At 39.1% G+C, this 27,327-nt stretch overlaps 1 protein-coding gene across 4 annotated transcripts in view; it reads left to right on the forward strand.

The window, feature by feature from the left end:
* Positions 1 to 27,327, forward strand: part of MRTFA (myocardin related transcription factor A) — a 161,787-nt gene that overhangs the window by 95,790 nt on the left and 38,670 nt on the right. For all 4 annotated transcript variants that reach the window (XM_058568307.1, XM_058568308.1, XM_058568309.1 and 1 more), the window contains exon 4: positions 24,904 to 24,969. In XM_058568307.1, the coding sequence (XP_058424290.1) occupies positions 24,904 to 24,969 (66 nt within the window). The remainder of the gene's footprint in view (positions 1 to 24,903; positions 24,970 to 27,327) is intronic.

The raw sequence follows: 27,327 nt of genomic DNA on the forward strand, positions 1-27,327 counted from the left end.
GGCCGCGTGCTGGAGGAATTCTAGCAGCTTTTGACTTTGAAAGATGTGAAGAATCCAAGACAGTGAAGTAGTAATGAGAAACGGCCAGCAGAAATATAATTTGACACGATCTGATAGTTTTTCTCCCCAAACCGTGCACTTCTAATTTTGTTGCCAGTTCAATGTGAAGAGGTTGTTTGGCTGGTGATATCTGGACCACCAGATATAGTGGTATGTTATGGGGCTATCACAAGCAGTTATGGTGAGCACAAATGAATGGATTTCTAGCCTCATTAGCTCAGCTCTTCTGCACCTAAAGGGAAGAATCTGTCTTTGTGGTCTCTTTAGACTCTTCTTGCTGATACACAGTACAACCTGGAGACCTTTAAGCAGAATGGAGCATAGCAGGGATGCTCAGGTCGTTCAGAATCCGAACTAGCTGCTGGCTTCCCTGTGCATTGATGACAGGAGGGAGGTGGAGGAGAGTAGCAGAAAGGTGTCCTTTGGCGTATAGGTAGAGAAAAAGACCCTGGGGTTTCCTGGAAGCATGATAATTATCTACAGAGGACAGTCTTTATAGAGGAGATTGTAGACCACTAATAAGAGAAAGAGATGTGAAAGTATGGTATTCTTTTTCTTTATAGGTACAGACTTTTACTTCAGTATAAAAAATTATAGACTGTGCTTGAAAATCTTGTCCAGGTTCTCCTCTGCTTCTTAAATTCTTCTGTTCGGGCTGAAGTTTCACTGCCTGGTTTCATTGCAAAGGGAAATATATAGGGAAAAGTTTCAGTAAAATCAGTTTGGCCCTTAAGGTCTGGGGTCACAGAGAAGACATTTTCTATTTATGTTATATGTTCTGCCTTCAAAATCTTTAAATGACCACTAATGTTTTCAAAGTCATAAATGCTTGAAAAAGATGGTTAAAACATTTTTGAGTATGTGATTATAGGGAGGCAGCAGCCTTTCTTTTTTTTTTTTTTTTGCTTGAGAAACATTAATTGCTGTGCCTCTTTTCTCTTGGAAGACGTGATTACTCAAAGGCACAGCCAGTTAGAAAACTCTCCTTCCATCCTGGTTTTTATGTTTCAAAAAGTTCTGCTTGCAGTAAACGGTGGATCTACGATGTGCTCTGGCAAATCTGTCCACGTTTGTGTTCAGACTACTTATCAGTACTCTGCGTTGTCTCTGCTGTTTAAATGACTCAGTGTTAGAGTCAGAACGAGGAATCCCAGGAGAGATTGTGACTGGCTTCCTATTTTGGGTGATGGTTTTTATTTAATTTACTAGGTCATGTAATGTAGGCAGATACTAACAGTTTGAGAAATCCTAAAGGAATGTTAGTTCCAAGCATGACATCTTTATAAGAAAACAATTGTGAAGTCACCAAAATGTGAATTTAGTAATGTAAAACAGATCTTTTTTATACTTTGCTCCCCCTATTTTCTATCCTGGTGAGTATTTTTGTCTGTATAGTGGGAGATCATGGGCTGTCCTAAAGGTGTAAAATTAAAATTAAACTATAATAAAACAAAATGGACCATTTGCTGAACATTTTCTGTATAACTGACATACTGATTATTGATTGATTGTCTCATTAAATTCACCCTAAAACCATATGAATTTAATGACGTTATTGCCATTTTCAGATGAGATGAAAGCTCAGAGAGGTTAAGTCATTTACCCAAAGCTAGACTGGTGATAAGAGCAAGAATTTGAACAAAGGTCTGTCTGGTTCCAAGTGCAACGTTCTCAGCCACACTATATCACATTGCTTCTCTCCTGCTTCTGAGGGGTAGAAGATCTTAGTAGGTCTTGGGTAAAAGAAAAAGCAATCTGCTTCTCTTGCTTGCTTTGGTTGTTCATTTGTTTACTGTGTCTCCCTTCTCCCCCAGCACCTCGCATATGCATAACACACACTCAATAAATATTTACTGAGTGAACAATTGTGTACAATTAACCATGGAAAGTGGAAGTGAAATGGCACTTTTGTTTGTAAAATTTTTGTAAGTATATGCTATATTTGTAAATATAGTAAAGTACATCATAGACTAATATTTATCAGGTTTATTCGTGGCATATGTAGACATTTGAATAAGAATAAAAGATCAACAGTCCCATGTGATTCCTAGAAATTATCAACAGTCTGAATGCTCATTTCCCTCTTTCTAGCCAGTCTCCCCGCTGATGGTCTTGACCCTCTTTGTTTCCACACTGCTGTCAAAATGCCCTTTCTCTATTTCTCTTTCTCTCTATCCTCCATTACCTAAGAAATTGTTATTTTCACACCTTTTGCTTTTGTACATTCCTTTCCTTTTTGTTGGAATTCCCTTCCCCATCTTTTTGGTTTGACTTTTTTTTTTTTTTTTTTTAACTATTCAGGACTCGGCTCAGGTGTCTTCTCTGACTCCTCCAAACCCAGCTAGGTCCCCTCTTTGTGTTTCCATCAGAGCGCTTATCATGCTGATGGATTGTATAATTGGGTGTGAGTCATCTCTGTTTCTGTGAATAGCCTGTACTGTAAGCTCCAGGAGGGCAGGGACTTGGGTGTTTCATCTCTCTGTATCACAGTGCCTGGCACGTGGTAGGCAGACAGTAAATATGGGAAGAAAAATGAAACAAAATAAAGGGTGTAGCTTATCTAGTCCCACCATAAGTCTTAGAGAACCATTCCATTTTAGAGATGAAGGACACTGTCTGCTCCAGCCCCTCCTTTTTGGAGATGAAGGTGATGCCCTGTGGTCATACAACTAAGTAATTAGCGGCACAGTTGAAAAACAGGACTCTTGAGTCCTAGCCCAGTGTCCTTTCTTTTGTTGTTTTTTGAGAAAAAATTTTTTTTGCTTATTATAAAGGCAATAGTTGTTTAATGTAGAAAATTTAGAAGATACAATAAACAGAAGGGAGAAAGAGAGAAAATAAAATCATCCTATTCTCACCACCCAGATAATGACCATCCTCCCATTCTGTTCTGTGCATAGAGACATGTTCAGGTATGTGTTACGTAATTGTGTGATGACAACAGTTTGCATTTACTGAATGCTTATAGACTAGGCACTGCTCTAAGTGCTTTACATATATTAATTCATTTATTACAGCAACACTATGAGGTAAATACTATTATCCCCACTTTACAGATGAGGAGATGGAGGCATAGAGATGTTAGGTATCTCAAGGTCACACTGCTAGTAAGAGGTAGAGCCAAGATTTAAACCCAGGCGATCTAGCTCGAGAGCCTATATTCTCAACTGCTATTAGGTTCTGCCTCTATGCTTAATATTTTGTAATCTGCTTTTTTAAAAAGTTGAGATCAATTTGTATACAGTAATGGCCACCCTTTTTAGGGGTACAGTTCAGTGAGTTTTCATAAAAGGTAAACCACCACCACAATAAAGATATATAGAATATTTCCATCAAAAAGTTCCATCGTGTCTCTTTGTAGACATTCTCCTTCCCCGTTCCCAACTCCTGGCTACCACTGATTTTATTTCTTATTATTTCATATAAACACTGTCGTTCAGTATGTAGCCTTTTGCGTTTGTCTTCTTTCACTTGGCATAATGCTTTTGAGGTTCGTACGTGTTGTTGCCAGTAGCAGTAGTTTATGTTTTTTTTGTTTATTGCTGAGTTGTTTTCTGTTGTATGGATATACCACAATTTTTTACTTTGTTCACAAATTGAAGGACATTTGGGTTGTTTCTAGTTTTTGGCAATTAAAATAAACCTACTATGAATATTCACAGACAGCTCCTTGTGTGAACATATTTTCGTTTCCCTTTGTTTAAATACTCAGGAGTTTAATTTGTACTGGGTTGTACAGTAAGTGTATAAGTTTATCTTTATAAGAAACTTCCAAACTGTTTTCCAAAGTAACATTATCATTTTGGTTTCTCTCTGGTAATGTCTGGGAGTTCTAATTGCTCCTCATCCTCGCCAGCAAATTATTTATTGGTAGTATTTGTATTCTGACTCTAGCCAAATAATTATCACTGCATGGTCTTGGAAAAAGATGTTGCTTAAATTAAGGATTTCTGATCTGCTTTTTCTTTTTCATTTTCCTTTTTCTTTCCTTTCTGTGTTATAAATATTTATTGAGCATCTTACAATGCAAAGGAGATGGATAAGGATGAATGACTCTACTCTCAAAGCCCCCTGGTTGGCCCTATGGGTAGGGGCCGTGGCAGATGATGGGGACACAATAGATTCTTATACTTGACCTATTTTCCTACTGGAACAAATTGCTCAGCATAGAGAATTTTGTTTCCATGCCCCTACACTGTATGCCTTGCTCAGCTTTCAAATGCTGAAGAACTTTGTGAGGAGAAGAATATGGTGGCACATCTGGCTCCAGCTGTGCTGCCAGCCTTATTATCCACCGCCACCCCCGTGAGGTGAAAATGCCAGTGAGTGTCATGCTGGCAGCTGTTTCCATAATTAGCTGGCTAGGTTGTTCAATTCAGTCTGTTGGTATCGCTGCCCTGATTGCCCACCCAGTGATTTGAATGATGGGACTCTGACATCTAAGGAATAATTAATCAAATGGTGAGGTAAGTTGAGATTGACTAGATAAGGGTATAAATCTCAAATTTTGGGGGGGCTGCCACTATTGTTGCAATACATTGTCTCTGTCACTAGCCAGCGTCTTAACAGACTTTGTCTTTCTAAATGAAAAAGTCAAGTATGTACTGAGCTATCTTCTTTTAGACATTTTTTCCACAAAATATTTGCAAATTGCTAAAAAGTGTCTATTCATTCCATTTGCCAATTAACCATTATGTTTATGGTGCCCTTCTTGATGCTATGATACGACTTGTTTCAAAGTAAATTCTTGTTGAGTTTTTCCCTTGGTACGCACCCCCCCCAATTTGGTTATCTTTCATCTATGAACATTTTAAAAACAAATGTCAAGTGGAATAAAGTAGTGCAGTGTTATAGCTCTTGTTCCCCTTTGGTGCAGACTTTCCACAAGGAAGGAGAGAGGCAAAGGAGAGAAGAGGGAACCTGGTCATGTGATACTGCTTGTCTGGCAGAAGCCTTTTGGTTCTGAGCAGAGAAACCAACTGTTTACTATTTTGGGTGAATGAGGTTGGTTGGTTGCTACGAGCACTTTCTCTAAGGGAACCCTCTTCTCTTCCAGCTCTACACATTGAAGTCATCCCAGCCCTGCTTTTTGGCATTTGCTTAGAGGAGGGAGGTGTCTGTGTCGTGGCCCAGTGCTGACAGGAAGAAATGTTTTCCAGGAGACTTACTGATTCTGACCTTCTGCTGTCACTGCTTTTAATGCCCCACTCCCTAAGTAAACTTGGGATCTAGCTGTTCTTGCAACCCTTAGTGCTGCAGAAATGAAGTACCCACTTTAACTTAAAGAGCAATGCTAATCAGATCTTGAGCAAATAATAAATGGCCTCTTTAAGGAGTGAGGGAAGGAAGACGAGTTTGTTGCAGCACTGGCGTTTGGAGTCTCATATCTCCCCCAGCATGCTGGAGGAGAAGACCAAGATTCATCAGCCCACCTGCAGGATTCTGCCACTCTCATGGATTGTCCTGAAGCCGGGAAAGGACAGCTGCTCAGCAGTGTGCCTGGCCCCTTATCACAGTTTGCGGGAAGGTTGGCATATTTATCCCTTTGGGATTTGCATGGTTTTGTTTCCTCCTCAACTTACTGCTCTCTTTTGTCACCTCTCTATTTCTCTGTAGCCATCCAAGCTTTGACTTTGGGTGGTTTATTCTCCTAGGGTTTTTATTAAAGCTTGTTGAGCACTCAACAGATAGATAACTGAGCATCGCACGGCAGAGTGTATTTCATGACCTGATGGGACAGTATTTAGGATGTTTCACTTTCTTATTCTTTTCCTTCCACCCATGCAGAGCTCGTATATAAAACCTAGATTATGGAATAAGGAAGAAAAAACTTTTCTTAAGTTAGGTGGGATTCTTCCCTTTTATGTGGGTCAAATGCAATGTTTTATCAATAAAACATACTCCAGTCATAGGTACTATACAAGTAAATAGGGAGCTATTGATGATGACTTCAGTTTTCTCTATCTGTTAAATACTGAAAGCAGATAGATAACCTCTAAGATCTCATAACGTTAAGATATCACATTAAGATAACTCTTGCAAGGCTTTTTACTTGTATTGTGTGTTAGTTTTGTTAGAGTGAACAATTTGGACTGGCCTTACTGATCTTTTTAGTAATTGTAGAATTACATTATGTATGAAGGATAGCAGGAAACTGTTTATTAGGTTAACACCCATAAAGAAGTTTTCGTTTGTGAACATCCCTCTTTTGTATTCTGAAACTGCTGAAAAAACATATTCTTTGGGAATAGGGTTCTACAGAAAAGTTCAGTTTTAAATTTGAGGAAGATTTTTTCTGAAGAGTTCTGGGTTATGAAAACAAAGGGGATGGGGCCTTATCTAAATTCTATCAAATGTGAATGGAAAAGAACATTTTCCCTCTCCTGGCTTGGAAACCCTCTTATTATCCATTATCAGAATTTGTATACAATCTCTAATATTGATTACATAAATGCTACTTGTCTAAAAACATAGACATTTCTTTTGAATCCTTGAGATCTCTTTGGGACTTTATTAACATTTGACGGGATGCTTTGAGCATATGGAATCAGCAATGAATGAATCCACTGAACAGGAGATGAGTGAATATCAGTGCTCAGTTTGCAAAGAGAATAATTTAAAAAACTGGTTGAAAGCCAGTTGATTTATCTTTGAATGTTTAGAAGTGTTCTGGACTAATGTCAAAGAAACACCATGGCAACATTAAAGGGAAGATTGAGAGGCAGAGAGACAGTATGGCTCAGGACTCAAAGCTTTGGGCTGCTACTGTTGACTTTTCGTAATCCAGAGGATTGTAGCGTTTCAGGTTCCCAGTATGATCACTAAGAAAATCTTTGATTTAGGTGCAGGAGCCTGTAGGAAAGAGAACTGCAGACTTATAAGTGGGATCAGAATGGTAATTTTAGGCAACTACCCTAAGCAACTGATTGTATGTATTTCTGGTTTTATACTGTGCTTAGAACCTTGTGCTTAGAATTCAATATGTCTACTGGATCTTGAGAAGACTCACATTATGTTTTCTATAAATATATATACACAGTTTTCCTTTTGAAAATGATTGTCATTTTATAAACTGCACAAAAGAAATAGATTGTGCGTTACATAGTGAAAGTGTAAAGGATGTCTGATGTTACTCCTTTTGGGCTGAAGCGGGTATTTGAGGGCTAAAGATAGTTCTTTCTTCAAATACTCAAAGCAAACTCAGTGGTAATGACTCTTTTAGTCTTGTGTTATTATTATAGATAAATCCCTAATAATAATCTTTTTTTTCTTTCATAGTTTTTTTAGTTCTTTCTTTTCTTTTTCCTAATAAAAAAAGAAAAAGATTCTAAAAGCTGGGACACATGTTTAGAGATAATTGTTTAGGATTTTAGGAAGCCACATTTCTCATTGTTTTAGTTGATGGTTGGAAATGCCTAGAAGGATAGGGACCAGACTTTTTTATTTACCCCCGTATGGCATTGGGACCTGTGGTTTTCTTTATTAATAGACTTCGGCAAGGATCAGATCTGCATTTTTTAGGAGGAGTAAGCCTTGAAAGATTGATCAGCGTTGCAAGATTGATGGTTTATAGTTTAATACAATCATCTGGTATAGCATTGCCCAGTACTGTATCTGTACTGTCCAATATGGTAGCCACTAGCCGTACATGGCTCTTGAGACTTGAAATGTGGCTGGAGTGACTGAGAAACTGAATTTTTAAGTTTATTTAATTTTAATTAGATTTAAAATAGCATATGTGGCAAGTGGCTACCATATTGGATAGCACAGTTCATACCCTTCACGGTCTGATCTTATCCAGCCTTTCCAGCTACCTTCTACTCTCCCTTTCACAAACTTAATGCTCCAGTTAAATTGGAGCATATTATTTTCTTAACCTTGTAATAGTTCCTACTTCCAGGTCTTGGCTCATGCTGTTCATCTCTAGTTTCTGAAGTCCTTCAAAGATGGCTTCTGTGTTGCTGTTCCCACGAAGCTTACCTAATCCTTTTTGTACTCCAGTAATTTATTATCTGTAAACTCTTAAAGCAGTTACAACACTGTCTTCGGTTACAGTGATTTCGTTTACATTTCTTATCTTCTCCATTATATTTGTAAATTTCTTGAGGGGCTTATATAGTTTTCATGGTTGTATGTGTGTGATAGGCTTAACGTTTTCTCTTTTTTCCCCTCCAAAGTGCTTAGCAAAGTGTGTTTATACGTGGTAGGTGGTTAATATGCGTTAGCTGTTAGTCTACTAAGGTTGCTCTGCTTCCTGGCACTAGAGGGCAGTATCATGCCCATAAGCAAAATGTGTTTATCCTAAAGTGACAGATAATATTTTGAGCAGTCTGTCCTAATTCAGTTTTGTTCGGTCTCATATTAATGTCTCGCCTTCAGAAGGAACACACATCTTTTAATTGTCAATGATATTAATAAATAACCTTTTCCTATAATTGTCTCAAATTAGATTCAGAATATGATGTTGGAAAATTGATGTAGGGAATTGATGAGATTCTTACTGGAAAGACACTTGGTACATCAGAGAAACATGGGCCAAGGCATTAGGTGGCAGATTAATTCCTTGAGGGCGGAAGCCTTTTTGTGGTAGGCAGCTAGTGCTCCAGCACTGAGCTGATAATCAAGAACCTGAAGTTCTTGGTTTGATCTTGCCAATGGTGAACTTGGCTAAGTTGCTCTAAGCTTGGCAAACCAGTTTCTTTTGTTGTGTAGTGGATATAATGTCTGCCGTCCTAACTCATAGGGTCAAATAAAATCTTACGTGTGAAAGTAGCTTTGTAAAGTATTATGTAAATGCATAGGGTTATTTTCCTTCTCAATTCTTACCTTATACCTAGTACCAAGAGTACATAGTAAGTGATTGATTATAAATATTTATGACATTAATTTTTTACATTTTAGGTAAAGAATGTACTCTGTTAAAGCCTGCACAGGGGCTGGCCCCGTGGCGTAGTGGATCAGTGCACGCGCTCCACTGCTGGCGGCCCAGGTTCCGATCCCGGGTGCACACCGACGCACCGCTTGTCAGGCCATGCTGTGGCAGTGTCCCACATAAAGTAGAGGAAGATGGGCACGGATGTTAGCTCAGGGCCAGTCTTCTTCAGCAAAAAGAGGAGGATTGGCATGGATGTTAGCTCAGGGCCGATCTTCCTCACACTCACACAAAAAAAAGCCTGCACACTGAGGAGTGATTATAGTCACAATAATTTGGTTAACATATATCCTGTCCTTTGATATTATGTAACCTTAAAATGGACTGTATGTGAGATATATGTTTGTGTGTATAAACTATATATATATATAGTTTAAACTCATTTTTAGTCTCCTTTCTAGTGGATTTATGTATTTTTGTATATCCTCTACTCTTCTTATTACGAACTTAAAATATTCAGAATGAGCCAATTATTGTGAGGGTTTTGGACTCATTATAGAAAGCTACGTTCAGATACAGTTACTTAGCCAAAACTGGTGTAGTTTGAAAATATGCATGAGCATATTTTCCTGCCAGGTTTGTGGGTTAGAAAAGAAGCAAGTCATTCTAGAAGAGGGTGGTGTAGTGGTTGCTTTTTGTTGAGAACAATCATCAGCCTGCAGTCTTCTCGAGTAAATCATTGGATGCATCAAATTTTCAGCTGAAGTTCATGCAATCTTGCAGTTACCAAACCCTCTTGCCAAAGAGAGTTGCAGTCATAATATCTGCAATCGAATCATTTCCTGTTCAGGCTTGCAGGTGGGGGAACTGTCTGAAACTGCAGTCCAGTAAGATTGATTAGAAAGAAAATGCCAAGGTGGGAGAGGCCTTGATGATGTTAAATGACAATCTAGCAAGTGTGAGGGTGGAGAAGGTACCCCAGGATTCTGAGACTAACCAGACTTTAAAGCATAGGCCAGGATGTGCAAGCCCACTCCCATGAGGTGATCTGAATAAAGCTTCTCTAGGACATTCAGATATGTGCTGAACACACTCGGGCAATGGGCCAGGCAGATGGCACATTCCTGCACCAACCTTCGGAGGCCTGCCAGGTTACCAAGCTAGCATTGGAGGCGTGGCTGTGCTCTGGCACGAACAGCCCCGAGAGCCTGCATTTCATCCAGCATTTGGTCCTTGCCAGTTGAGGGGATGCCTTGGGGGACTGGGTTGGTGTCTCACTCCACTTAGGGGTTGGCACATATTCTCATACCCCTTGCCCCTACCCCTTCTTGGAGCTGATTTTTACTGTCAGCACAACTCCAGAACTAACTCACATCCTCTAAGTGATTCCTCCAGCCTGGGGATGACCCAGGGTTAGCATTTGAGATGCCACAACTCCCCTCCCTTCTCACCTCTAGCCGTCTCACCCCTAGCTGACCCACATTTCTAAGTTTGACTAAACCTTCCATCTGAGAATAGGTGGGAGGTAGGCAAGTTAGGCTGCAGTCACCTGTCCCTTCACTTGCTTCAGTGCGTCCCTTTGGCTGTGTAAAGGGAATTTGGGTGTGATACACTCCTTACACTTCACCTTATCCCTTTCCCCCTTTCCTGTTGCCCTTTTGATTTTTTTAATCTGATACTGAGCCTCTCCTCCCCCCACTCACACACCAGTGGAGTCTCCTAAGCTATTTCTGTCGTTTTAATGATCGCCAGCTGTTGCTGTGTAGTTCTGGCTGTTTTCAGGCCCGGGAGAGGCAGAAGAGCCAGAGAAAGAGGGCTCTTGCGTGTGTGTCAAACAAGTCTAATGGATTTTTCTGAAACAACTAGGATGAGACTTCTTAGGGAGGGATGTTAATACTGGGATGATTTGAAAGTGTAGAAGGAGGGGAACTACAAGCTAGTATCTGGGACATTTTAAAACTAAGCATTCTGCTGGTAGGTGTGGCACCCTCTGCGTCACTCAATATTATGCTAGGAAAATGTGGTGTGTAGTAACTGGGTAATTGTTTGGTCACTTTGCATTCTACTTCATTTTAGCTTTGGAGCCAGAATGTCCCCTCCACCCATGGTGTGTGTTGAAGGAGCCAAACATCTAAAGAAAAAGGAGGATTCTGTGATAGGAAAATATATGGAAATCATTCCTGAAGTGGCCAGAATAGGCATTGATTTCAGCCCTGCTTTAACTTAATGCAGGTTTGTTTCGTAAAATTTTGTGCAAAACCTGCATAATGAAATGTTCCACTTGCAAATTTGACCACATAAACTTCAGGAAATACAAAGTTGCTGTTCTTCTAACAATATGAACTCCCTTATGGTTCCATATACATTTACTTTTGAGATGTCTGTACTAAACCTGGGCAATGGGGAATGGGAAAATCCTACTGGAGTTAAATGGGCATCCATATTGTACTAGACTGGCTTTTCTTTTACGTATTCCATCTTGAGAATTTTTTAGCTAATAGGCTTGTATCTTTGACACCTCATTTGCTGCATGACGTTTAATTTGATGGATTTCATTCTTCTACAGAGAAGAAAAATTTTGCTGTAGCCTATTTTAAAATATTCCTTTAATTTTTTGAGGTAAGTAGATAAAATTTTACATCACCTAAGATTTAAGGCTGAGAAATTATTGTTTTCTTCTTTAAATACTCATAGAGAACTTTACGCATAAACATTTGAAAACTTTCAGATTGTGTTTATGTGTGTGTATGTTTAATCCATTTGACCAAATTTCTAATTTCTAATCACCTCTCTGCTCCCTAATCCTTCCCCTAGAAAAAAATTTTTTTTCATGTAAAAAGTTGTTTTAATCAGAATTTACCTGTTTGTTTTTTTCTCAAAATGTCAGTTAAATGAAATGTCATTAATTACTACAAACACTGAAAGTTAATTTCAAAAATATCAAGAAGCTTGGGGCCGGCCCGGTGGCGCAAGCGGTTAAGTGCGCGCGCTCCGCTGCGGCGGCCCGGGGTTCGCTGGTTCGGATCCCGGGCGCGCACCAACGCACTGCTTGGCAAGCCATGCTGTGGCGGCGTCCCATATAAAGTGGAGGAAGATGGGCACAGATGTTAGCCCAGGGCCGTCTTCCTCAGCAAAAAAAGAGGAGGATTGGCGGATGTTAGCACAGGGCTGATCTCCTCACAAAAAAAAATATCAAGAAGCTTAATAGGAAAGGCCTGTCAGGAGAGTCTGAAATACATTAATTTATTTATTTTAGTGTGTGTGTGAGGAAGATCAGCCCTGAGCTAACATCCATGCCAATCCTCCTCTTCTTGCTGAGGAAGACTGGCCCTGAGCTAACATCCGTGCCCATCTTTCTCCACTTTATGTGGGACGCCGCCACAGCATGACCTGACAAGCAGTGTGTCGGTGCACGCCCGGGATCCGAACCTGGGCCGCCAGCAGCAGAGCTCGCATACTTAACTGCTACGCCACGGGGCCGGCCCTCTGAAATACTTTAATAGAATAAAACAAACTTTGCAAGTATTTACAGAATTTACACGAGGATATAGGCCTCCCTCATTATTTCAGTCATGATTGTTCTACTGTGCTATATATTTTTCAAGTCCATAGTATAAAGATATAGAAAGAATAGTACTGTAATATAGTTTTAAGGGAAAAGGTTTTCTCTCTGGCTTACTGTGAAATAACTACCCTGTTCCAAGTTTTGAATCTGCTCACCTGTCACCTATCCTCAACAAAGCTGGATGCAATGTCAGCACCAGTAATACAAGCAGGAAGCAGCCAGTGAGATTTGAGGCTGCCCGCATTTTCTGGGTGAACGTGCAGAACTAATGCAGCAGGGAGACTGCTGTTCCTGGTGCCTTTAACTTTGGAAGGGATTGTTCAGATGGCCCTGCCAGGCTAAAGGGAAGCACATTCCTAATTTATCTCCACCCCATTCAGACGGCTGGTGCCGGTGCACGTTATGCTCAGATCTTAGGTGATGGAGTTGTTTGAGCATTGCCTTGTGGATCCTCAGGAAAGAGACTGATGACATTGAAGTAGCTGGCAGTTTGAGATCTGTCTGCTGCAATTAGAGAAGGAGACTACTTCAAGGGGGAAGATGAGCAACTACCCAAAATGAAATGGTGAACCCCAGATTTTTGAGGATATGGGAAAGAGTTTGATTTCTTTACTTAGTTATTTCTGTATAATTATTAATATTTTTGCTATGACTTTGTTATTAAATGTCATGTAGTAGAAAAAGCACAGACTTTGGTATCAGGCCAACCCGTGTTTGAACTCTGGCTCTACCTCTTACTAGCTGTGCAAACAGTTACTTACCTTTTTTGAACCTCTGTTTCTTCATCTATAAAATAGAGGTAAACATCCCTCAAATGGCTGTAGAGGATGAATGAGTCACTGTAGTGGGACTTCCAGCCCAGTGACTGCAGAATGTAGTTAAGCATTAGATTCTGCATGTCTTATATCTTAGTTTCCTTCTCAAGACAAGTCTTTTCTCACCTCAGTCCCTTTGCACTTGCTTTTTCTGCTGCCTGGAACACTCTTTCTCCACATCTTTTCATGATTTATCATATTATTTAGGTTTCTGTGAAAGAGTCATCTATCTCCTCACAAGGGCCTTCCCTGTGTACTCTGGAATTACCACTCCTAGTCACTCTCTGTTCTCTTATTCCACTGCATTTTTCTTTACATAATGTACCACTGGAAATTATATATATAACTTATTTATTATGTTTCCCCCACTGGAAGATACGCTCTGTGAGGGCAGGGACCTCGTCTATCCATTTTACTGCTGTATCACCTAGCACAGTGCCTAGCATATAATAGGTGCACAATATTCAATAAATGAATGAATGAACCCAGAACCTCCCTAGTACCAGGAAGAACCCCTGGAAGGATGCAGGAAGAAAGTCGTACCAGGAAGCGGGTGCCCTTGGCCTTTTCAATGTGGATGTTTCTGCACTGAGAGCCAAGTGGGACATAGGCCTGTGAAGTTCTCTTGTATCCTTCCAGCCTGCCTCCTGTCTCTGGGAGGAGCCCCTTTGAATGACCTTTACACGTGGCCACTGTTATCCTGTTAGAGTCTCTTTTCCTTTTGGGATTTGGATATAAGAAGCCTTTTCAGATTCTAGAATTCTGAAATGTTCTGTACTGTTCACTGAAATCACCTGGATTTTCCCCTGGTTAGTAAGTATATATAGATCATTTTTTTCCAGCCACATCACACAGATAGTACTATTAATATAGTGTCATTTTTAAACATAGGGAGCTGATGCGTTTTATGAAATAAGAAAAGCACAACATATAATATGGTTAAGGGCTCAGGCTGTAAATTGAGATGGAGCTGGGTTCCAATTTCTGCTCTACTGTTTACTTGCACTCTGACCTTGGGCAAGTTGCTTCATGTCTCTAATGCTCAATTTCTTCATCTACAAAATAGTATAATAATAGTATCTTTCACACAGCTTTGTTTTGAGAATTAAATAAGATGATGTGTGCATAAGTATTATTACACAATACAGAGACCTTTTATTTTGCATATTTTGGTGGCTCAAGTTAGGTATTTGTAAGCTTATTCTTTGTAAATTACTAGGTTAGACGTTTAAGTAGCCCAGGTTTACCAACCCAGGAAGATACCTCATCTCTGCCTGTATCCCTGATGGTATTCAGATTAATAGAAGACATTTATCATTTTTTGGTATTATTTCTGATTTATAAAGCAGATTCAGAGATAATTTAACTCATTTCCACACTATATACAGAAATGGAAGAAAAATTTATGGAATTATGAAAGAGTTGAATGATTGAGCCTATTAATAAAACTTAATCAGATTTGAAATCTCATTATAGATGGTTTTTAGGATGTGTAATTTTTTTTTTTGCTGAGGAAGATTAGCCCTGAGCTAACATCTGTGCCAGTCTGCCTCTATTTTGTATGTGGGTCACTGCCACAGTGTGGCTGATGAGTGGTGTAGGTCCTCACCTGGGATCCAAACCCATAAAGCTGGGCCACCCTAGTGGAGCGTGCTGAACTTAACCACTAGCCACACGGCTGGCCCCTAGAATGTGTAATTTTAAGCAGGATGAAGGATTCCTCTCTTCAGTATTACATTATGGTTCATTGTATTTGTTTATGCTACAAATCATTTTATAATTTCCATTTAATAGAAGGCTCATTATTATTTGTTCTACATAATTAATTAATCATTTATAGGAATTAATCAGTAATTTCTTTCTGTCCAAGAGATGGTAGCATTTTAGTTTGAAAAACCTGACCCTTGATATGTTTAGTAATTGATTCATAAATCTTTCTGAAGGGAAAGTCAAATGCATGGGTTTTTTTGAATAAACTTTTTATTTTGGAATAATTTTAGACTTACAAAAAAGCCACAGATAATACAGAGAGTTCCCACAGTCCCTTCACCCAGTTGCCCCTAATGTTAGCCTCTTTCATAACTGTGGTACGTTTGTCAAAACTAAGAGATTAACACTGGTACACTACTAAGTAAACTCCAAACTTTATTTGGATTTCATCTGTTTTCCCACTGATGTTCTTTTTCTGTTCCAGGATCCAACCCAGAATACCACACTGCATTTAGCCATATGATTTTTAGATGGTGGATCAGTAGGATCCCAGAGAGAATTTACTTTTCTTGCCTCCACTTCCTCTTTTTTGTCTTAACTCTGGATCTGAATTTCTGCAGGTCTTTCCTTCTCTGGCAACAGATAAGACGTTTTTGGGTCTTTTGACCATTGTTTCCATATTGACAGCTTAGAATTTCAGGAGCATGCTTTGAACACGCACAGTATATTTAATTTCATTAATGAATGGGTACCAATTCTTCTGCCTTTCTCTGAATCTTACTCTTGATACATAGCAGGAAACAGAGCCTGCTTCCTCACTGACTATATGCTCCAGAACAGCCTTTCAAAAGGAAACAGTTCGGGCCGGCCCCATGGCTTAGCGGTTAAGTGCGTGTGCTCCGCTGCTGGCGGCCCGGGTTCGGATCCCGGGCGCGCACCGACGCACTGCTTCTCTGGCCATGCTAAGGCCACATCCCACATACAGCAACTAGAAGGATGTGCAGCTATGACATACAACTATCTACTGGGGCTTTGGGGGGAAAAAATAAATAAATAAAATTAAAAAAAAAAAAGGAAACAGTTTCCTTTCCTTCCCTTTCTTTCCCTCCCCTTCCTCTTCTCCTTCCCTTCCCTCCCCTCCCCCAGAACAACCACCCCCCTTCACTCTCCCTCAGAACAACTTGGGATATGATTTTAAATAAGGATGTTTTGATATAAAGCCCTTTACTTTGCAAAATAAAGCATCTCGTTGGAGGTGTGGTACCAGATTACTAGCAGTTCTTATTCTTGTCCTAGAGAAAAGCTATCTGATTGTAAAGGCCTCTAGTGACATATTTATATTCTGTATTATAGTTTTACAAAGCATTTTTCACATACCTTTTTTTTTTTTTTGAGCCTCACAGGGCAGGGATTATTTTTGCAAATTGTATGACAGTGAGAAAATCGAGGCTAAAAGAAGTTAAGTGACTTGATTAGGTAGCAACAGAGCCAGGACTGGAACTCGTGTCTTCTAATTCTTTCTCTGATGTTCTTTGGTCTCCCCTTAAAGGTCAATTCTGTAAGTGTATTGTATTCACTTGGAACTTATAGTCATATAACCAACCCAATATGTAATGCTTGTCCCTTTCCCCAGACATCATAGTTAGGTTGACAGTAAACTCTTTCTGGTTAAGGGTAGGGCTAATTATAGAATACATTGGGCTTTTAAAATGCTATTGTTGGGGCCGGCCCGGTGGCGCAAGCGGTTAAGTGCGCGTGCTCTGCTGCGGCGGCCCGGGGTTCGCTGGTTCGGATCCCGGGCGCGCACTGCTTGGTAAGCCATGCTGTGGCGGCGTCCCATATAAAGTGGAGGAAGATAGGCACCGATGTTAGCCCAGGGCCGTCTTCCTTAGCAAAAAAAAAAAAAAAAAAAAAGAGGAGGATTGGCGGATGTTAGCTCAGGGCTGATCTCCTCACACACACACACAAAAAATAAATAAATAAAATGCTATTGTTTATATTAAAAGCACAAGCCAGAAATACATTTTTGGTGCAGTGTACACTGTGTCATTCAGCCTGATTTTCCAAGTTGAAGGAAGAAAATTAATCATGAAAAGACTAGAGAAACTGAGAGTTTAGAAAGCTTGAGGAAATTATATATAAGAAGCAGGAGAAGAAAAAAATTCCACGGATGCTGTAGGACAGGGTAGGGATTGAGAACCAGAAACAGGAGGGGCATTGGAAAGGAGTAAGAGAACTCTCCTCTCTTTTACATCTTTCTAGTCACTATCAGGAAAGACTTGTGGGAGATTACAATAAATAGGGGCCCAGAGGACTATTGCTTTTTGGGAATGATATCAGGAAATTACTTGAAACTTGAGTACAAACTGATCACGAGGATAGAATATTTTTAAGGCCCAGTTTATATGTTCAGTAGTCCTATCCCACATAGAAAGGATCTTGTTTCTCTTTCTTTGTGATTTCCAATGTCGAGTAGTATCACCTTTGCACTGCCACAGAACCTAAACAATACATAGCTATTTGAATTTTTATTGTTTTTAAGAAACCAGCATTTCTTTTTATTGTTAATGCACATGTGTGTATAAGACCAGATGACTTTGTGTTTGGCAGGGACCCTTAGTAGTAGGGCATGTGTGCTAGCTAAAGTTGCATTTTCCTGTGACTTTTTAAGTAATAATCTATATTACAGAGATCAGTGTCTTTCTTATAGCATTGTAATTACTCATTTTGAGTCTCTTTTTCCCAGTAGACTTAAGAATTCCTTGAGGATAAGAACCCACATCTTATTCACATATGTATCTCTAGCACCCAGTTCTGGCTTTAAGAGTACAAAAGATGTTTGACTGCATGAACTGGGTAATGGGAACAGTCAGACCGCTTAGTTGGGATATGGTGTTTGAGTATGTTCTCTTTGAAAATACTTTTCTCTCTTATAAGTACTTATTTCATGTTTGTTTCCCCCGGGGAAGTATAAACTCTGCTGAAGGCAGCGACTCTGTCTGGTCACTGCTGTATCCCCAGCAGCTAGCAAAGTGTCTGGCATCTATAGTAGACTCTCATATTTCTTGAATGAATGCCTAAGAAAGTCTTGACAAGGAACTAAGGAAGAGCTGAATAAGGCATGAATATGAGGTGAATAGATGTGCTGACCAACTAGTACGTGAACCCTGGAACAACTAAGCAAATAAGCAAAGTGAATAAGTGAAACTGTGTGCCTTAAGTTACTTATTTTAATACAGTTTACCCTGAGGTCTCTGTTTTTCAGGGAGTTTTAATATCTTAAATAATTGTAAAGTAGTAAAGAGGAAATGTGAAAAGTTAGTTATGACAGAAACTGTGGATTTCAGGGTCTGATCTCTGTCATATCCTTTATTTTTTTCTTGTAAAACGTTAATCACAACTCGTACTTATTTGTATGTGGTTTGATGTCTGTTTCCCCTCTGTACTGAAAGCTTCACATGAGCAGAGACCAGAGGTTTATCCAGCACCTAGCACAGGTCCTGGCACATAGTAGTTGTTTAGTAAATATTTGTTAGATGAATGGATGAGAGAATGAATGGAGGAGAACTCTCTTCCTACCCCAACTCCTAATCCCTATTTTGATGGTTATGCTGTAAAGTGACCCAGGCAGCAGAACATGAGGAATACCCTCTTCTGGGGACACCCTTCACCTTCTTTTTGAAAAAATTAATTTTTTAATTGAGATATAATTGACATGTAACACCCTTCACCTACTTTTAATCATACATTCTAAGAATGAAACTAATGAGCGTTCAGAGAACAGCCTTTAGTTCTAAGTGATAGGCAATGTGGTTTATAATTTGGGTATCACTAAATGATTTTTTAGGCATATGGGGTAAACTGGGGTATAAAATACACCAATAAAATAGCTATAATTCAAAGGTGAATATTCTGCAAAGATGAATATTCTAATTATTAGCATGCTAAGCTTCACGTAAGGCTAAAACCCACTCTGTTCCTTTTCTCATCTTTCCAGTGAAACGTATTCTCCAGTTAGAAGCTAGAGGTAGTGGTGTCTATTGCTGAATTGAATTGTATTTGCTTATTTATTCTGGGACTGGTACCTGAAGGTTAATGAGGGGAAAAAATGTACCAATTATTAGGAGATCAGGTTTTGGGAATTTATAGAAGGAACAGAATTTATAGTAAGAATGTACTATCTGAAATTACTTTTCACAAATAATATTTATTAAATACATGTGCTAGGTTGTATATAAAAGAGAACTTGGAAGATGATGCTTCATGTCACATGCGTTAGATTTGGATAGAAAACTTACAGAAGTGAGTCTGGAGATACCAGATTTTATCTCTTTATTGGGTTGTTCTTTAGCCATTTTTTCCCCTTGACAAACCTTCAGTGGTAAATGATAAGTGATTTTTGTTGAAGAAGTGTGTTAGAAAATGAAAGTTCTCTACTGTTACAAACTTTTTAACAAATTTAAAACAAAAATTTTAACTTAAAAAGATTGAACCATTGTTCAGTACACATCAAAAGATAATGTGCTTTAAAGCAGGGAGCATCAAAAGAAAAGCCATTATTTACTGATTAATTAAATCTGCTTAGTACTATTACTTGACATGATCTATAATTGACATCACAAATGTGGATGGAACATGTTGAATTTCTAATATAAAGTGAATGTAAGTTAGGCCAAAGTAGCATTAAATGGGACAACAGTTCTTAACCCAGCATTAGATTGGAATTATCTGGCAAGCTTTTGAAAAGCACTGATGCCCAGGCCCCACTCTAGACCAATTAAAAACCTTCTCGGATGATTTTATTTGTGAAGTAATGGTTGAGAATCACTGGAATGAGGGAAACAATACAAGGATAAAGATGCAGAAGATTTGGTTCCAGTCCTGGCTTCTATTTTCTAGTGTTTTGTTGAGGACTTTTGCGTCTGTATTCATAAGGGATATTGGTCTATAGTTGTGTTGTGATGTCTTTCTTTGGCTCTGGTATCAGAGTAATGCTGGCCTCATAGAATGAGTTGGGAAGTGTTCCCTCCTCTGTTTTCTGGAAGAGTTTGTGAAGAATTGGTATTAATTCTTCTCTTAAATGTTTGGTAAAATATACCCCTGAAGCCATCTGGCCCTGGGTTTTTCTTTGTAGGAAGATTTTTAATTACTAAGTCAATCTCTTTACTTGTTATAGATCTGTCTGAGTTTTCTGTTTATTTTGGAGCCATTTGTAACATAGACAGACTGAAAAGCTGTGGCCAAATTCACTGTCATTTGATTAGGTTTGATTTAAAGTTTTATATTGAAATTTAAAGAAATGAGAAAAAGACTTGTCAGTGTTCTTGAGTTAGGACTGAATTAATGGAATTGTCCCTGTAGTCAGAATCTTCTTAAAAGAGGTCTTACTGAGCAAAGGATGATGCGGAGGGAGGGTTTTTGTTCTTTCGCTGTCATTTCCATATTAACCCCCTTCCTATTTTTTTTCTACTTCCCTCATAATTTCGTTGCTGTATTCTAGAAGCCTTTGTGGGATCAATAATGAGTAAATATGAATAAGGTAGGAACAACCTACCAAGCGGCACATCTTCCTTTCCAGTGAAATCCAGGACTACCAACCAGTGGAACTGCAGAGCCGGGCTTGAGAACACACCACTTAGGTCTATCTCTATACTACAGTCCTGATTGACCCAATTGTTTGATGTTTCCAGTTCTTGGGCATTACCCCTTGAATGCCATCAGCATACTTCCTCTGGTCTTACAGGGCAGAAATATGTGCAGTTCACTCTTTTGCTTTTATTTCCCAAATACTAGCCAGTTATTCAAATAGCAGTTGATCCACCTTTGTTTGAAACAGGTGGAAAACTTGATTATTCCATGGGGAGTGGAGAACCTAGGGTTCCCTACTTTATGGTTCCGTTTCTTTTCTTTTTATTCCAATCCTTTTCTGGCAAGCAGCTCAGATGATTCACCATCCATCAGCTTTAAAGACATCTGTTCAGCTATATATAGGCTGCTCCCACAGACCCATTTCGAAACAAATTTAAAATATATTCAATTTGTGAAATTCAATAACAGTGAAGGCATAAAGACTCATGCTTGTACACAAATTGTTATTTTTCTTTAGTTCTTACTGACTTGGGGAGTGGAGAGAAAATCTAAATGGTGATATAGAATGAAATAGATTTCATCAGATTCCTACTCTTTTGAATCTCCTTGGTCTAGCATTGTCTGTGAATATAATCATTTGAACTAGTGTCAGATATTTCTTGGTGAGGGTGGATGTGCATTAAATGTATGGCCTCTGATATATACTCCTGATTTGGGTACCTTCTGCAATGAATACAGAACATATGGCTCTTATGGCATTTACTGAAAGTGAGTTATTAAATGATTTCTTCTAAAATGAATAATTCCAAAGGTCTGGAAACATAAAGGCATTTTATTTAGAGTGTTTAGAATTAAGAGGAATTAAGATAGACTAAGGAAAGGGAAAATCCATATAAATACCCATTTCTTTGTAGTTGCAAGTCTTAGAAGAAGGATCATTGTATATATACATAGCCAAACAGATACATTTCAAAATAAAATAAAGTGTAGGTTGACTACTATAATTCTGAGTTTATTGCTTAGGTCTTTTCTTTTTTTGTCCTTATAAACATTGTTAGAGATAGCAGGAGAGGACTATGCAATGTATAAAACAATACATACCTACAATCAAGGTGTAGCAATACCCAAGATAATACCGATGCAGGGTAAATTCTATTATTTGAATGGGGAACTTGGTCAGATTTCAGATAAGCGTGTTTGGAGTTAACTGCTGAGAGGGACAAGATGGAATTTGCGGATAACTGAACTTTAATTTCATTTAGTTTTAGAGATGGAAAAGGTTTTATTAGATAAACCTTCCTCTTTGAACTAGAGCTGTTAAAAAAAAAAGCTAAATAGGCCTTTACTGTGCTCTCCATAAAAAACTTGAATCATAGGCTTAAATTTTTGCTTTCATGAAGCAAGAAATTTTTCAGTCAAGAAGTTTGCATAATATCCCTTATGGCCCTATCTGTATATGGTTTATTTAGGAGAGCTGCTGATTGATCTTTCAAAATTATTCTTGGGTAATAGCCATAGTTTTCATTAGTTGTTGTTTCTTTGAAATGTTCAGACTTATTGAATTGCATTTAGATTTCTCTATTCTCTGAAATCAAATTAATTTGTTATATTTAATCATTTTCTAATAGCTCATCTTACAGTGGGCCTTAGAAACACCATTAAAGATGACGAATATTTGCCCTTTTTTCCCCTCTTACTTTATTCTGCCTGGCCCTCATCTTTTTTCCTTCCAAGGAGACATATGGAATGGTATTAAGTGCCCACACTTTAGTGTCACAGAGACTTGGGTGTGAATCCTCATTCCAGCACTTTTGAGCTGTATGACCTAAGGCAAAATTTTAAAGGTCTCATCCTTAGTACATCTGTAAAATGGAGATGATAATTGTACCATCCTCACAGGACTTTTTTTTTTTTTTTTTTTAAGTAAGTTAAAAGTATGTCAGCCACTTAACAAAGGGCATGACACATCATAGCAACACTCAGTGACTCCTATTATTATTTGTATTTTATTATTATAATTATTATTATGCTGATCTATGATTATAATTTATTCTGAAATCAAGTTCCTAGATTAATTTAAATTTATTTTACTGAAGTTGGTTACCCAAACTCCTTTGACCCTGGCCTGAACCATCCATTTTCCTCAGCCCCTTTGCCTGTCTCACCAGAGAATGAACCAGGGTGATCACATTCCATACCTTTTATCTCAGCAGTACAGGCTTCCAGAAGACCCTGGAGAAGCAGAGAATTAAGGAGCCCAGCTTCTGGAATCAGAATGCTTGGGTTCAAATCCTGCTAACCTCTTATTAGTGGGGTAACCTTAGGTAAATTACTTAATCTCTCTGGGCTTCATTTTCCATACCTGTAAAATAGGATTAATCATGCCTATTTTAGGCATTATTTTCTCTCCATGGGGGTCTTATAAAGATTAAATGAGTTAAAACATGAGAGTTAGACAGAACGGTGTCTGGCACAGAGCACATGTTCTATAAATGTTAGCTACTAGTGTGGCTGTTGCTGTTTTTATCTATTTTATTCTGCAAGCTTTTGTTATTAACAGTGTTAATTTGTTTAAAAAAAATAGTGAGAACCTCCTGATTAGATTTCTCAGATTGTATGTATTATCATTTTAAGATGCAATTCAATTCAAGAAACAATTATTAAATGCCTCCTGTGTATTAAGTGCTATGAGGGAGCATGTATTAATAAGGTATATTCCCTGCCCTCCAGGAGTTTATAAACTGGTAGGAGAGGTAAGATATATTCAAGGGGTAACTATTACCCCTTGAAGGGCAAAATATTACTATACTTTTTATAACATAAAAGGTAGCTCACAGGAGGGAAGCCTAGAGTAATTCTGAATGATGGGGAGTGAGCCGGGAAGGTCAGCTGAAGAGGGTAGGCATTTCCAGGTGTAGTGAATAAAGAGCTGGGCAAGTACGTGGTACTTGAGGAAGAGTAATGGGACAGCCTCGATCGGAGTGACTTAGAATGGGAGAGACACAGAACAAGTAAGGACACAGCCAGTGAGCTATCACTGCAACATGGGACAATGTGGTGTGGTAAACTTGATGAGAGAGGAGTGTGAGGAGGTGGAGGAGTTGAAGTTGGCTCAAAAATTTTAATATTAGTACTTGGGGGGATAGTGATAGCATTAAAGAAATAAAGGATGGGAAGTGGGTTAGGTTTTTGGGAGAAAGACAGCTTCTACTTTGGACCTGCTGAATTTGAGATGTAGTCTGGAGTCTAGTTATGGTTCTGCCATTCTTGGAGGCCTTCTTAAAAACTGCTCTGTCAATTGGAAAGGATAGATATTACGATAATATGATTCCTAAGAGATGCAGGTCCCCCTCAGATGTGACTTGCAGGGACCTTATAATTGAAGACTTATTATGTAAGGGACTTTCCTTGGCCATTGGGATCTTCTTAACCCTCCTTCTCTGAACATTTTCTCACTTAGGCTCTGAATGCAGGCTGTGCCATTGTCATTCTGCATGGTGTGCAGTGGTAATACCCTGTAGGTTTCATTGGCATTTGAAATAGAGATAATTGACTTTTAACTTAAAAAAAAAAAATCCCTATTGAGTTGTTTCATTAAGTGATGTTGCCAGAGTGGAAACAGGAGAAACACCTATCACCCTCCCCTAGCCCGGATGTGCTTTGAATCGTCTAGCCTGGTTGTTTCACCTCAACAGAGAAAGGCTGTGAAGTGAAGAGGAAGAGGAAGAAAAGAGTTAGATAAATGGTAGACTATTTTCTGATCTAGAGAAATGCATTGCTTGGTGAAAATAAGTATAATTTTTAGATAACAAAAGAAAAGATTTCACAAATAACTAGTACTTCCTGATCTATATGAATACTGTATCCTTCATTATACTTACGGTGGTAAACATTGGCTACCAGAAGAAAGTGTAGAACATCTAGAAAGCTTTTTCTGCTGCGTGGTGGTCCTCATCATATTTTCTTTGAGTTAAGAATTTGTGTTTTTTTAGTTTTTGGAGGAGGACACAGTGTTGTAGGAGGTTTTGAGCAAGAGGCAAGACTTTGGTACTTTGTGGATTGTTATCGCCCTGCAAGACCCTTCGCAACTTCCTCTCGCCGCCCACAGCAGAATACGGAAACCCTGCCGTATCAGGCCACTTCTGCAATTACAGACAGTCACAATTAAAGGGGATCCATCTTTCACACTACTCCCTTCTATTTTGAGGCTTTCTTTGCGTTTGAAAATGTGTCTTTTGTGGTGGAATGCCCGACTGAGCCTTCATCTCTCCTCTCTTTTTGCTGCCTTGCAGTGCTGCAGTTGAAGCTCCAGCAGCGCCGGACACGGGAAGAACTGGTGAGCCAAGGGATCATGCCGCGTAAGTACCACTCCTTCTCTTTCAGCATTTGGTAGAGTTGCTTTTAGGACATGGTCGTGTGTACCCAGCATGCCACGGGAAGCATCTACCGGAAAACGAGGGCAACAGGTTTCATTTTTCAGTCTTTTCTTGTACTTTTCCAAGTTCAGGGACTCTCAATCACTACTAGTTAAGATAACTGCACTAATTGATCAAGTTCAGTGAAACAGACAGCATTAAGTTTAACAGTGCCATTGAATCATCCTTAGCTTTTGAGTTGTACCTTTAAGAGAGTTTCTACGCCCTGTTACACTTCCCTTTATAGGAAGAGCAGATCTTGAGCTGGGGTATTGTGAGGAAGAACCCACTTCTTGCATATATTTGCCTTAGTGTTCAGGTTCTTGGAAAGAGAAAATCCTTTTTTACCTGGTATTTTGAATCAACTATATTTTTATTTGGAGTGAGATCCTCAGATACCCTAAGGCTGGCATGGGTGTGAATGTGCTTGAATGGAGTCCTTGATCGGGTTAGTGCAGAGCTGGGCTTAGTGGGTGCAGAACTGCATGCATCTCTTGGGGAGATATGAAACCAGCCTCGGAATCTGTTAGAAGTAAGAAAATTTGCTTTTAATACCAACAGCATTATAAACTGAGTGGAAGCTGGAGCCAGCAAGGTTTTGCTCTTTTTGACATTTCTTTTTAAGTCATCAGCAAAGAGCTTAGTCTCTCCCTCTTGTTTCTTTTCTCTTTGTGTGTTATCACTGCTTGCTACACCCTAATGAATTAAAAATAAAAAGTTATATAACATATATGTTGTATGTCATACAGAATATTGTCATACAACAGCTTCTAGCTTCATAGAGGGAGAACCGATTTTTTTTTTACCTTAACCCAATGCCTGCTGACCCACTGCCACTGTATTTTCCTAATGCTTATTCACTCATTCATTCAAAATATATGAGTGCCTAATATGTACCTGTTGATACAGCAAGATAAATCCAGTTCCTGCTCTCAGGAGTTTTATGTTTAGAAGGAGAAGACTGATAATAAACAAGGAGACAAACAAACATAAATAAACAAGATGATTTCGGAGCATGGTAAGTGCTCTGAAGTAAATTAACTGGTTGGCGTGTTAGCAAGTAATAGGAATGAGATGGGGTCACTTTAGATAAGATGGTCAGGAAAGGCCTCCCTGAGAAGGAAATATTTGAGCTGAGATCTGAAGGATGAGATGGAGGTCAGCCATTCAGAAGCAGGAAGAGGGCCCAGGGAAAAGGAAAAGCAAATACCAGGGCCTAGTGCAGGCAAGAGCCTGGCATGTTTGAAAACATCAAGGAAGCTGATGTGGCTAGGGCCTGGTAAGTGAAGGCAAATTAAGATTGGCAAGGTGGGCAGGGCCAGAGTGAGGGCCTTATAAACCACGTGGAGGAGGTGGATTTTATTTTAAGTACAATGGGAAGCCATTGAAAGCTTTTGAGCAAATGAGGATGGGATTTGATTTGTCATGGTAGTGGCAGGTCCATTTCTAAGCAAGTATAAAGAGTCTGAGGTCTGTTTCTATCCTAAGCATCGGCCAGGGGACTTTAGTCTCAAATTCATCTTTTTGTTTACTGCAATTAACTACCGAATCATTTACCCATGTTATGCTATCCTCGACTTCCAGTGAAGGACTCCCCACCTCCAACCCTTAAAGAGTCAGAGCAGATGGCTTATGCAGTGGATCAGTCATGTCATCAGGTAGGGGAATGCTGTGCCTTAAAAACCCTCCAGATCTGCCAATCTACAAACTTTTGTAGAGGAACAAGTTACCCAGCATCTCATCTACTTGTCCCTTTCACCAAGGACGTCACAAGTTTAGTGTCTACTTTGTGCCCAGGGTAGTCCTAGATGCTATAGAGATTAAGGAAATATAAGGCATAGTACCTGCCCTCAGACATTTAACAGTTTATTTGGGTAGCTAAAATTTGCCTATGCACAAAATAAAGAGCAATTCAGTATTTATCTGTGGGGTGCTGACTGTAATTACAGTACTGGTTCTAAGAGCATAATGCGACTTGTCAGGATCTGTAATATGTTCAGGATCTAAAAGCCATGCAGAGGGTGAGTGCCCTGCATTCTTCTTCCTGCCTTTCATTTGATATCAGGGGCTACTGGAGATCACTATTTAATAGGATTTCTCAAGTACAGTCTCCTTGCCAGCATTTCTTGTAGTATTCCATGTTAAGACAAGTGATGCTTCAGTTACTGCAGTTATCTGCTTATATGTTTCTCTCTCCAACTAGACTGTGAACTCCTTGAGAAAGTATCTTATTTATATTTCTGTCCCCAGTGCCTGGCACTGAATGAATGAATGAAGACAGCCGGTTGTAAAGTGTGATGT

Source organism: Diceros bicornis, chromosome 25 (assembly GCF_020826845.1).
Source record: "Diceros bicornis minor isolate mBicDic1 chromosome 25, mDicBic1.mat.cur, whole genome shotgun sequence".
Taxonomy (NCBI): Eukaryota; Metazoa; Chordata; class Mammalia; order Perissodactyla; family Rhinocerotidae; genus Diceros; species Diceros bicornis.